Genomic DNA, 14,442 nt, shown 5'->3' on the forward strand with positions numbered 1-14,442 from the left:
TCGAAAATTGACTGTTAAATTTAAGTCACGAAAAAGTTAGGGCTATTGTTTTACTTGGGGGGGGGGGAGATTCTAGAACACAGATCCCCCCTATACAGATTAGTAGCTAGGTTGGGTTCTTTGTGTACCAAAGTTTTAACATTTAATTCATATAGTATTGCCGAGCGAGCTTTAGTGAGTGAAGGCGGGCTAGAGCCTCGCAGGGCACGTTGTTTTCTGTCTTTATCACGGCTAAACGGGAAGGGGGACCTGTTGTTCTAGACCCTTGCCTTTTTTTCTTCGATATTCTATTCTGATTCAGTCGTTTTATTGTTTCATAAGTTAAATTACGATCCATAGTATAAGTAGTAGTAGTAATAGTAGTAGGAAGGGTTTAGAAGCCCCGCAGGGGTTCGTTGGGTTCTGTACATAAAATGGGCAGTCACTTCCACTTACCTTTACGGTCTGTACAGGTCCCCTACTGCCTTCAAAAAATTGTGTACGATTCCTTTTTGACTACCAAAACACCACTATCAACTTATTTCTCCTGTAAATCATTCTGTTTTTTTTTCTTTCTTTCTTTGCCACTTTTGGACCCCCAATGCTAAAGAATTATCAAAATTACTATATAAATCACGAGTAAGAGGCAGCAGTTTAGTATCTTCATGCAACAACATCTTGTTCATGGTTTTCTTGGATTTGTTCTGTTTTCTCCCACAGTCACTTTCCACCACTCATTTCATTACTCATTCGTCTTCTGTTACCTGAAGAGAATAACCTTGAGACGTTAAAGTATTAATTTCATTTCATTTTATTTTATTCAATTTTTATGATGTAAAGCAGGCTGGGTTATATTTTACCCCCCATAGCAGAACATGCCGCGATCTGCGATGTGATCGCAGAAAAATTAACAGAGGGAAAAAAATAGCCACCAGAAAAGTATGAAAACATGCCTTCTATGTGTAGGTTTCTTAAATGCACGGACGACTCGCATAGTCTGTTTTTTATGTCGCGTAAAGCGTTATTTTTAACTATCACAAGTGTTTCTTCTCCAGAAAATTTTTTCAGAATTTCTGCAGAAAATTTTTGATTTAAAAAACCTCATCGCAGAAAGTTCTGCCATCGGGATTTTACCTATTTTCAAAATATACTTAGCCATACGAGCGCCGTCTCCAACGACTTGTGTTCTATTCAATCAGCAGCGTTATAGGCTATCGCCCACATCACAATTTCCATTCCAACAATTACTTGCAATACACCCACACCGACTCCATCTTATACCTCCCGACAGATTTTCTGATGCCATTGAAGGTTGGAATGGCGATGTTGTATATATCGTTTTTACAGTTCAAATGCGCATAAATCAATCAGGTTGGCGTCAGGATTTTTTAGAGGAATGTCAATCATTACACGGACTCTTTATTTTCTCTGTGGATAAAACAGGAAAAATGGGGTTCATTCGTGTAGACGGCTCTACCAAATAGAGAAGTTATAGGTAAAATACGATGTGAAGCATTTTTCGTGAAGGAATGAGAGTGTGGTTATAAGTAATTACTGTCAGTGCACATCATATTGAAATGAATTTTGAGTGATAGTGAAGTATTGTATGTGTAAGTGTGCTCTTCCATTATCCACTACGCGCCTACCCCCCATGGACGCACCCCCACACTATCGCTCGCCCCACCCCCTGCTGCGCTCCTGCTCTGACTCAATTAGATAGCGTTGGTGCTTTTAGTGGCCACCTAGGACAAGTTGGTTCGTGTTTTATGCACTGTAGTTTTTATATCAGTTCACACTGTATTTATACTGAACTCTCCTGAAATCATTTCTGCAAGCAATAATGGAGCTCCCCATTTAGTTCATGCTGCGCTAGAAGAAATACAAAACTCTAATTTAGCCTGAAAATGAAAGAGATGTGTCAAAATATGGTAGAACAGTCTGCTCGAGTAATTCCGAGAAATGATCTGGCAATATGGTTGGACACTTTATATCTATATGAGTGGTGGATCCATCTAGTTCTTGTTGGCTTAGTAGAGTGAGATAGATAGATTGGGATCATAATGGATTCCTGGAGGTAGGCAGGACTCACGTTCACTTTTTTTTCTCATCTTACGTATTTCGAACTTTTTCTAATTACAGTCATGATTCCGTACGGAAAACTTTCTCAATACTGCCGGTGAAAATCGGTATGTTCCTTGGATGAGGTGTCACGATACGTAATTCCCCAAATGTTAATAACTAACTCTATGGTCTATAGAACCCAAAGACTCAATGTCGCGTTCATAAAATATCTGCGTTGACTTCTGTCCGTAGTCAGTAGGATCCAGTTTCAACTTTCTATTTCTGCTTCTGAGAGACCCATCCTCCCAGCTGCACCAGGTTTTCCTAATGATCTTTTTTTCCGTTTAAAGCTCACTCGGTAGTAATTATGGTCCGTTATTTGTAACTGTGATGAGTGTAAATACAGTGTAGACTTGTGACATGAAAATTAGAGTGCATAGAAAGCGAAGCAACTTGGGCTAGATGGCCACTAAAAAGTACGAATACTGCTTAAACGAGTCAGGGCAGGAGCGCAGCAGAGGGAACGAACGGTAGCGAGAGAGTGCATCCGTAGGGAACAGGTGCGTCGTGACGGTAGGCATACACGAACAAGATCGTTTACAACAGATCCCTATTAGCACCGACTTCCGAGTTGTCCATGAATATGTGGAAGATAGTAAATACCATCCCAATGTTTGGTAAACAATATAAATTATGCATTTTCTCCTCATGAAGTTTCAGCCATTCGTCTCCGTCTTGAGTCCGAATTTTCGCGTCAAGATTTTATTTTCAAATACTTTCAGTTTGCATTTTTACCTCAGAGTAAGCGGCAGCGGCATGATCTTTTTTCCGTTTAAAGCTCACTCGGTAGTAATTATGGTCCGTTATTTGTAACTGTGATGAGTGTAAATGTGATGTGTCGCAACATACTGCATAAATGACATAATCAGTTTCTTATATATTAAATGTTCATATTCTTTGACAGAATACGCTAAAACAAGAGAGTGTGGACTGAATAACAACACGAACTCCCTGTTTTTATTACATGTATGATAGATGTAGACCTTATCGAGTGTGACAGATGTCTTCCAAGTTAACATGCCCAAGAGTTTCTCGTACAGTTTGAATACATTTAGCGGCATAGTGCGAGAAGAGATTGTTAACACGGCTGTAAGCCAGGACAGCAACGAATGACGTGGATAACAGATTTAGTCTCTGGGTCATGTCACGTTTGGATGGTAGAGTCTTCTGGCAAACCAGTCGAAGAATTTCGCAAACCACTCATGCGACACTGTCACTGGTAACCTCGAACGGACCTCTTCTGTTGTCGAATGTCTCTGCATGGGCCCCATCTGTTTTTTTCGTGACTACGATGGTTAGTTAAATTATTTTCCCGACACTGTTCCAGTATTTGATAATGCGAAAAGTATGCGAGGAAAAGACCCATGATATATACCCCTCCCAGTATCTGTTCATTTCCTGTTCATTGAACTAGTAACGTTGCTTATTCATTTTACATAGGGGCTGTTACCAGTGTGGAGCACAAAATGGTAGCTTCAGAGAATGGTTGCAGCATTTATGAATTTACTTGGGGATTTATCAGTAAAAAACTGTGTAGTCAACAGCATTTACTTCTCTTACTGTGATTATCAAACTGTATCCTTAGTCTCTTTCGTATTGTACTCGTTTGTTTTTATGCGTCAGTACCAGTATTCCTCATCTCAGGAAACGTAATCTCACTATTTAATCAAAAGAATATTTGAGCAGGAAGTACAGGCTGTCTCTCAAAAGTACCTTCACATAGGACAACTCTGTTATTATCAGAGTTCTTACAACAAAATGTAAGAGGAGAAACCGTCTTCAAATATAATGTTCTCAATCTAAAGAGAAGGATTTTTTTTTTTTTTTTAAAAAAATCGGAGAAACCGTTTGTGTTTTACGCTAACATGTCGATGGCGAGTCCCCATTTCAAATAATAACTTCATTGGCTTTTGTTGTGGGTGCAGGTAAATGGCAACGTTGCATTTTCATTTAACATTGGGCGCATAAAGAGTGTACGGCCCAAATGGCTCATCAGATTTAAAAAATTCCTTCACTTTAGATTAGAAACATCACATTTGGAGATGTTTTTTCCTCTTACATTTTGTTGTAACTGATAATAACAGAAGTACCCTATGTTAGGGGACTTTTGAGACACCCTGTATTACTGTTTTATCAAATTGATTTCTATATCGTGCCTGCTTTGTTCGATGTAACCTTTTAGCTTCATTTCTGCTTCTGCATAATTACACGAATCAGTTACATCTTGTTACTGTATTCCCTTTGCGTATGAATATGGCAGTGGTTCCCAACCGGTGTGTCACGCAGTCCTATAGGGTATGTCGCAAAATTTTTGAATTTAAAAATCATGAAGAATTTAATAATGAGTTAAAATAAATATTGAAATAGACTATAGTAGTCTAACTCTTGCAGCGGCAGCATACTTTTACACTACCATAATTTATATTATTATTAATAAATAATCAAGTAAGTGTATTGCAATCCGAGGACGTTCATTAAAGTGAATCGTTAATCTAAAGCAGTTGAGAACCACTGGAATATTCAGCGTTTTACCGACATATTGCACTTTCTTCATGAAAATCCTAATTAGCACCTATATTAGCAGCAAATATTGTTAACATAGAAATACGTAAAATTACGTATCTAGCACGATAAGAGTCACCCTGTCATCTGCTGTTCTTCATAACCAAAAGTCTATGTGAATTTTAAAAACGAATCACATTTTCTGCTCACCCATTGAATTACATTTTAAAGTAATGTATGCGCTCTTCTTCTGGAAAATTATACAGGAATTCCCTCGTGGCTAGGCAGTTAGCATACGCATCTTTGGCTTGTGAGACCCGGGTCCGATTCCCAGCTGGATCTCATGTGGTTTAGATTCCACTTTATGCTGTAGTTCCACGTCACGTATAGTCTCGCTGCTGAGAGGGACGCTAAACTGAAGAGTCAAATCAATTGGAAAATTATACATATCTTCAGCTGATTGATATGCTGCATATCATACACTTGAAGTTCCATGCAAAATACAGAAACTACTAGAAACGGTTAAATAATGCATCATATCTGAATTTGTTCTTGTTGGCCAGAGTATTATATACCCATACGACAACGTGCATACAAATTGAAGAAACTCTTGACTCTGTACTCAGTTCCCTTATGGCTAAGCAGTTACCGTACGCGCCTTTAGCGAGGGAGGCCCGGGTTCGATTCCTGATGGTTTATGGAGTTAAAATCCCATGTTAAGCTTTAGGTCTATGCCTTATATAATATTGCTGCTGAAAGGGATGCTAAAAATCGATCAAATCAAAAATCTTAATCCTGTCCTCTTACATCGAACACTGCATGTCCTCTAGTAAGCGAAAAATAATTATATGGCTTACATCAATTTTATGCATTAATACATTTGAGCTAGAAAGTTGCGCTGATGCGATTGGCACCTATTTCCAACAACTTCCCTCTCATTTCATTTTTCATACCATTACCTATAACAGAGTCGGCCTAATACCCTGGACTTTTCATACATCCGGCATATGTAAAGTATACTTAACTGAGATCTTTCATCTTGCTTTATCACTTCACTTGTATAAGATTACATAAAAAATTGTAGGCTTTGTATTGCAATTTTTCTTTTGATATTTCGCAGTCTTACCTTCAGGAGTGCATTAAAATATTCCATTATGGTTACGCATGCATCGCTCTTCTCCCTGTATATAATATCGTTTATTCAGGTTTGCACTACTTTTTCAGTGGTCGGTGCGTATCTGTAGCACCACTAAATCCTCTCTTGTCTTGTAATAATTTAAGGGGACCGCATTTGTTCAGTCATAGAGCGTTCATCTCATTCCTGGGGTCCCTGGTTTAATCCTGCTGGCGCCAAGTTGACTTCGTGGTTGATACATTATGTGTGTGTGTTTTTTTCGTGGTTTTCCCGTTTCCTCCCACTTCATTCCATCATTTCATTAATTCCCATCATCACTGTCTTTTTTAGCATACACAACATAAACGTGGAACGTGAAATGAAAGATTTCATTTAATTTTCTTTTCCCTTAAGTTTTAACATCGTAATTCTATCATCAGCGCTGTAAGCACTTACCAAGAATTACCTCTACACTATTTGTTATGCAAGCAAGTCTGGAATCAGAAATATTGAATCTATGTATAACCTTGGATTATCGACCCAAACATAGTTATCGTATTTCGATTCATGGAGTTTACGAAGGCAAATAAATGAATTTAATCTGTGACATTCTTTTAGATTAAAACAGACTTATTGCCAATGAAAGTAGATGATTATGAAAAACAAGTTGGATGATGTTCACGAACAAATGAATATTCGTACCACGAACAAGAAAATGGAACATTTTGTGACCCTTTAACTTTCTTTATGGGTCAGTGACAACTTTCAGGATCATTCCTTTTAAAAACAAGACATTTGGTCATCGTACGTTATGTCCATGTTTCAATGTCGGAAAGGAATAATAAAACATTTTCCCCGATAAATTAATGATTGCCAGTCCGAGAAGACCCAATAGTTACTAATAGAGCGAATGGAATACATATTACCAAATAAAATAAGAACAGATATTGATTAATTTATATTGAGATGAATTTCAGTGTGCTACTTACCTAGAAAATGCCGTGTTTTGAGCAAACGGTGAGCCGTGGATCGAACACGGTGGCCAAATTGTGTTGGCTGCGTTGCAGCTGGAGCATGAATATTGGATCCTACTCCTCTTTGCGGGCTTTCCACAGGCAGGGGACGGTTGGGACTCGACGATGGAACAGGAATCCGAAAGCTCAATAGTCCGTTGGGCTAGTATCTGGACTTTTGACAGTGGTGTCAGAGAAGGGAATTTGCTGAAATACCAGTTTCCCGTTCCTTACAGCGATATTTTTTCCATTTAGTACAGTTTAACCTGATTAAGATTTCATGCTGGTACATTTCAGTCAGGACATGAGTCTGATAGTACGCAGCATTGAATTTGACGTTTTGCTCCATCTTTCGGAGACACAGTTTGCCCCTGTACGAGAAATCGACCACAATTATGAATGCTTTTGAGAAACTGTTCTAGCTGCTCGCGATAGAGTGGGGAGCCCAGGACTCTGTGGCGCATATATCCGTATAATACGATTCACAGTGGCACGACCCAAACGAAAATTACGCATTTTCTATCATGCGCGATGCTTTGGACTTTGCGTCGGAATGAACCCCTCCCAGAATTGGTTCAATGTGGACCCCATAGCAGAACATACCGCGATCTGCGATATAATCGCAGAAAATTTGCTGCGCCTTTGCAGAAAAATTGCGAGAGAAAAAATAGCTAGCAGAAGGACTTTCCGTCTTGTTCAAACTTCTTTGAGTTTACGAATATATTCTCATTTCAGTTTTTGATAGATGTAGATCAGAATAGATTATTTTTTGAATACAAGATTTTCATTAAATTTATGCAGGACTTGGTAAACCAGCTCAAGAAATGAAAGAAAGTTTTTTTTTTTTTTTTTTCGAATTGAAGACTCTCTTTAAAGTTGCAGTAACAGATTTCCGACACAAATAATCTGTTGCAGTAAAGTTAATGATGTTTTGTTTGACTATACCATTGTCTGAGGCCATATGTGAAAGCTGGGGTTCAGTGGTTACTAATGTGATTGTGAAAAGGCCAGCAGCAAAGGATGGAGTTAGTGATGGTATTGCAACAACAGACCAGTTTACGTACATTATCCTAAATGTACTCCCATCAGGATTTAAAAAAAAAAATCCTTAAAGCTGCTCTCATTACAATATATGTTGTATAGTATCATAAATATTTTAAATCTGCTTCTTTTAGCAAAACTCTTTAAAAAAAAAAAGTGACTTCACAGGTTGTAACTCGAACTAGGGATACCACTGAAAACTCTTTACAATGCTTCATGTAACGCTGTAATAAAAATATGATAGTATCACCTTGATTTTTTTAAATTTTGGAATTCCTGCAGAAAATTTTTGATTTACAAAAGCTTATCGCAGAAAAACAAAGAAAGTTCTGCCATCGGAAATTTCGGTAGCATCAGACTACACTCGATCACACCACTCTATTGTGTGCGTAATGAGATACTGTCGCTTACCTTGTGGCAATATCATGGCTATGGGTTGCGCATGCGCATGGTTGCTCATTGATTTCGGCTCAATATAAATTAATCAACCTTTGTACTAATCGCTTTTTTATTCCTAAGGAAATTATATCCAATTTTCTGATACGAAATCGGACATCCATTATTAAGGGCTGTAGAAGCTTAAAATATATTCAGCCACCAGGATCTTTACATGCTTAAAGCTTCGACTTCAGTGGAAATCTTCAATAAAAAAAGGTAACGCACGCATCTTAACCTTGTAATGTGTTTAATAGCTCACTGCATTTTTTTTTTTTTTTTATTTAGGAGAATACACTGTGTATCCGTACCTTTTTTTAAAAAATAGTTAATCTGTTGACGTTTAAGCACTTACTCCAAGCTGAAATTTAAAGAAAAAAGGGAAAGAGGTAAACATATATGCACCCAAGAAAATACAGTGCGCTATTAAAACTCGTTACTATTTTTATTATTATTATTATTATTATTATTATTATTATTATTATTTTTTATAATTAAGATTTCCACTGAAATCGAAGCATTTAACCATGTGAAGATCCTGGTTCTGAATATGTTTAAAGCCTTCACAGTCCTTGATAGTGGATACTCGATAAAGTATCTGAAATATTGGATGTTATTTCCTTAGGAATAGAGAAAAGATTAGTAGCTAGTTTCTTAAAACACCACTAGTTCTTATCTTATTTTGTAGTTGTCATTTAGTATCAGCCTGCACCAACGTTTTTTATGGTCTGTTTTATTACTATTAATAGTATTTTGTTTTTCGCAGGTGTTGCTGCTTCATGAGTAGCCACTGTGATGCCACTGCTAAAGAGCAACGAATTATCTCCAGAATCAGACCCAACTCACCAGTATTTTCACCATCACTATGCTACAAAAGTACTCCAAAATCTCAATTATCTTCGACAGAATTCAAGATTTTGTGATGTTGAAATCACTGCTGGTGGAAAGGTCATGAAGGTTTGTAGACGTTTTGTATAAATTTTTGCTTATGTCATTTGAAGGCGCTATACAACTCAAGTTTCCACTTTTTAGACTGCCAGACTATGTTGTGTATGGGAAGTCTTATAGAACGACTATGTCCGTCCGTCTGTCTATCAATCGACAGGTATTAGAGCAAAAATAATAAGAGAGTGAGGAGCAGTTTCTTAAAGATCGATGCAGCATCCCGTACATGTGTTCAATCTCGACCTTTGTCCCTGTATTCAAGCCGGAAGTGGCGAAAATTTTATAATTTCCAGTTTCAATATTGATTCCTGTAGGGAAAAATAACGGTAATAGATAGCGAGCAAAGTTTTTTCGTATGAATTCAGTATCGTAAGAATATGATCCGTCTCTGTTTCAAATGGAAGTGGTAGAAATCTGCTACTACTTATGATTTTCTGGCAAGAGGGTACGGTTCTCAGTGGTAGAGCACTTACCTCTGATGCATGGGGTCCGTGGTTCGATCCCTAGTCAGATACATTTGTGCTGGATAACATCGTGTTCGTGGATTTTATCGAAGTACTTCCGTATTGAAACTCGAAATGGTTGATTTCTATCACTTCCGGTGAATGGATTACTTCTATCAAAGAACTCGATTCCTAGCATTTCACTCTCTACATCATTCAAACTTTTTTTTTTTTTTTTTTTTTTTTTTTTGCGTACCCGTAGAGAGTTCGCCATGCAATTGTGTACCCCTGAAGCTCTTTAAAAGAAATTAAATCGAAATGAACTTATGAACTTATTAAACTTAAACACATGTTCTATTGATTAAAAAGGGGAACAAACAGAGACCCAACAAAAGGACAATCAGCGTGCCAATCAAAATGAGATGAGATGAGAGGGGGGGGGGGGATAAAGTGCGAATTAACATGAAAAATTTCAAAACATATAGGAGACATCCAGTTCTACTGAGGGGAATTTCCCTTTATCCTTCCTGACAATTCGCACACTGGGGACAATGTTAAAAATTCAAAAACTAAAAGTAACTTCAGAACTAACCTGTTAATGAAATGACTGAGCTTGTTTCCGGGAAGCAAACTCCTCGATTCTTGATCGAATCTTCGACAGTGCGAGAATCAGAGAAATTCGCTTACGGTCTTCCATAATGAGATGCGCTTACAGTCTGTGTATATGGACTTCAGATATAATTATAAAGACCACAAACTACATGACTGGAATATTTTTGTAAAGCTTCCAAAACCGTGGGATGATTTACAGAGGTGTAAAAAATGGATTCATGCGTGTGGAAGAAATTCCGAGACTGTATGCAATAAATGTAAACCGATTACTTGGAAATATTAGACGCGCGTGACGTCATCTCAAAAATCGTTCATTTGAAAGAAAAATTTTCTCCAACTCTGACCATTCAATAAATATTGGAAATATGCTTATTTTAGGATTACGTACCCCCCAGAAACATCTTCGCGTACCTCCGGTTGAATAGCACTGCTTTACATTGTCTCCCAGACAAACATACAAACAGACAGAGAAAAATACAAGAGTTTTTGTAAACCAGACTCCTTAAATAAACTAGGTAAATGTTCGTAAGATGATCTTGATTTATAACCATTTCGTCGCCTAAGCCTGGCTTCAAGTTATGTTCTTTATCATTTGGATATCGAAGTACTAAATAATTACTCAGAGAAAGTGTACTCATTTCATTATTGTTTGATTTCCACAATATTGTAATGACCAACAATGTTATTTATTAGATATTACAATTCATCATACAGGATTTACGAGATTATCATGTAAATATTACGAAGAATATTATATAAGAAAATAAAGAAATAACTTGAGTTTTCTTTACACATCGTTTCTCGATGCGAATTCAATGGAAGGTTCAAGCATGAAAAAAATGCGATTGCTGGGCCAGTCACGCTACTCTGGATTTTTGTTGACCAATGGCTGAACAAGCAACACATGTACTATTTTTTTTCTTTTAACTTTGTTACTTTCCCCATTACGTAATCGAGATTTCAATTTACACTTGAAACAGTCCTTACAATAATGTTTATAATGATTCTTTGTTTGTGTCCCCTTTTGCTTTGCTTTCAGCTATTCTATTTGCTATTCCTTCTTGTAATTGAGAAATTACAAAGTCACGTTTCCTAAATTCCTCGAAGATCCACAAACGAAGTTCTTTTTCACCTAGGTAGTATCTCATATCTTGAAGCACAGCGTTACACGTAGATCCCATTCCATAAGACTGCGCCATTTGTTAGGTTTGTTTCTTTTAGGCAAGAAAAGGTATTTATTTTAACTTTCCAGTCTACTATAATTAACAATGAATGCCTAAACAACTTCCAAACTGCTTCAACCTTTCAGTATATATATATATATATATATATATATATATATATATATATATATATATATATATATATATATATATATATAGGGTGGTCCGGAAGTGGGCGTACCCCCCTTTAGTTTCAACAGTATAATGTTAGTTATGGTAGAATGTCTGTACACAGTTACCTTGAAGTCTTAAGAGTCATAAGCATCGGTATGATCACCTGCGCCAAGTTCTCGCAGATGTTTTGCGGAGATACTCCAGAGTTACGATGGTGAAGGCGTGTAGCAACAGCTGCTTGTAATTCCTGCGTTGTGTGATATTGAGTGTTTTTACTTGTTGCTTTATGAAATCCCAGAGAGCATTGTATGGTGTCAGATCGGGACTTCTTGGAGGCCAGGCAAAGGGATCTGGTAAAGATGCACAACCCCTTCCAATCCAGGGCCAGGAAACGTCTGATTCACGTAATTGCGCACGTGAATCGCGAAGTGCGCTGGTGCTCCATCCTGCTGCATCACAACAGAGTCTTTGATACCATTTTCATCCAATTGAGGCACCACCACTCATTAAGCATCTTGACGAGGGAATGATTTATTTATGTATTTAACAATCACCAGATGCAGCTCAGAGGCTATTTTATACTGGATATCTAACAACATGGAAAGGATTTGCGAAGAGATCGGCCAGGGCCTATTTTAGTAGGTACCATCCCGGCATTTGCCAGGTAGGACTGAGGGAAACCCTGGAAAACCCCAGTCAGGATGGTCGGCAGCGGGAATCGAACCCATGACCTCCCGAATGCGAAGCCAACGTTGTACTACTTGAGCCACTTGAGATACGTAATGAACAAAGAGAAGAACATGCTATTTTTGAGAAGGCTACGGCGTCGAAACTTAAATTTGTTTTGTGCGTTTGTTCAGTAAATATATTATCTTCCCAATGTGTTATTTGTTTGAACTCACACACACAGTACAATAAATTTTGTATGTCATGTAGGAGTTTTTCCTTGTTTTTGTATTTTTAATTCACAATAAAAAATATTGCTTATAATGCATATGAATGTTAAAACTTAACTGCAAGGATTAATTTTTTGGGATTCATAATAAAAATGTGTTAAGAATTAAAATTGTTGGAAATATGTTTTCGAAATTCATGTTTATTTTCGAGGTATAGTATTATTATCTGCATCCACTACTACTTAAATGAGTTTTTGTATTCTAGAGAAGCGAAACAAAACTGCTTTATCAATTTAAAGCGGAATTTGGAAAAAAAGCCCAAAATTTCCCAAGCAAAAAAGCGAAGCAGAAAAAACCGTCTCCCCAACTAAAAAAAAAGCTTTTTTTTTTTGTTCGAACCCTTGCATCTCTATTTGGAATTGAAATAAGTTAACGACTGGCAATCAATTCAAAATTCAAGCCCAATATTTTCACTTAAATGGCATAATTAACATTTAATATTAATTTCTAATGTTTTATCTTCAGTTCGTGACTTGTATTACGCGAGAAGAAGAAAGATTTGATTTAAATCAAAAAACCAACAAAAATGATTTTTTTTTAAAAAAGAAAATCATGATTTTTTTTTCCACCCTGGTATGTGCGAATAATCACTTTGTTTACTTGCATTGAACTTTAGCGTCCTTTTCTCACACCGAGGCTATGTCAGACGTGGACCTACAGTTTAAGATGGAAACCTAAAGTAATTAGCAAAACTAATTAAAAATGATAAACTTTAAAAAGTTGACAGGACAGTGCAATTATATTTGAGACAAGCAATTATAAACATGTGTTCATATTCGTATATAAAGTATTTTAATTAATTATGTTAGTAAGAAACTGAAAGCTTATTAAAAGGAAGTATTTGTTGAGTTAAGTTGAATTGATTTTAACATTAACGTCTTGTTCAGCAGTGAGGCTATATGAGACATGGACCTACTGATTAATGTGGAATTCGAACCACTTGAGCTCCCGCCGGAAATCGAACCCGGGTCCCCTACGCCAAGAAGTGTTTGCATATGTTAAGCTATGTTTGTAGTATAATCAATTGAAGGAATTTCCTGTTTATGACCAATAGTGTCTGATATATAAACAATTTTATATCCAAACTTCGAGTTTTTCTTGTGACCCTAGGTGAAATGTGTTTAGCAATAGTTAGATTACATTACGCGCCCTCAAGTTAGCATAAGATGCGCCATTAGAAATTTATCCAAGCGTGGACACTTTTACCATTGCCATGACCCCTTGGCCGGTAGTTGTTTGGAGGCCTTAGTGCTGTATAAAGATCTTGAATGGCCCGAAACGTGTTTGTGAAGTTAAAAATAGTATTATAGAACTTAAAGGAAGAGAAGAAAGTACGATATAGCAGCTCCTTTGGTGCAGACCATTTAGGACAGATCAAATGTGGCTAAAGATAGTATAATACTGTCTCCTCATTGTCTATTGTGTACCTTAAGAAAAAAAAAATATTAATATTAATAACTAAAAGGGAAACAGTGAATTAGAAAATCAAATTATGGATTAAAATTAAACGAGTGGTTGCAGTCTCTTATTGTCATAAATAACAATCTTTTTTTAATATAACAAGTCACTTACAATGGTAGTATAGTGGATATTTTTGTAACAATATCATTATTCATCTGTGAACATTCAAGAGTATTGAGTTCAAAACCAGACATAGTATGTTAGCTTAACTGCATAACAGATAAGTTTTAGATTCACTTAATGCTAAGCCAATTATAAAGAAATAAGCTAAATATTTAAACATTGAAATTTTCCTGTTACCTCCTAATGACATGTCACATGCAAGTAGACAGTTAAAGTTGTCTGAGTCATACTTTACCTTATCGCCGATCCTGCTTAGGTTGACCGTACAGTGCTCTCTTTCTATATTTGTAGTTTATTAAAGAATTTTCCATTTCGATGCTTGATGAGGATCCAGAATGATTTTTTAGTTGCAAACTTGGT

The 14,442-nt window shown here is 36.8% G+C and overlaps 1 protein-coding gene across 2 annotated transcripts in view; it reads left to right on the top strand.

Annotated features, from left to right (window-relative positions):
* LOC145675592 (actin-binding protein IPP) overlaps nucleotides 1-14,442 on the top strand; it is a 49,090-nt gene that overhangs the window by 1,352 nt on the left and 33,296 nt on the right. For both annotated transcript variants that reach the window (XM_081746118.1, XM_081746119.1), the window contains exon 2: nucleotides 8,972-9,162. In XM_081746118.1, the coding sequence (XP_081602244.1) occupies nucleotides 9,001-9,162 (162 nt within the window). In that variant the 5' untranslated portion in view covers nucleotides 8,972-9,000. The remainder of the gene's footprint in view (nucleotides 1-8,971; nucleotides 9,163-14,442) is intronic.

Source organism: Thermobia domestica, chromosome 18, assembly GCF_964235325.1.
Source record: "Thermobia domestica chromosome 18, izTheDome1.hap1.1, whole genome shotgun sequence".
NCBI classification, from domain to species: domain Eukaryota; kingdom Metazoa; phylum Arthropoda; class Insecta; order Zygentoma; family Lepismatidae; genus Thermobia; species Thermobia domestica.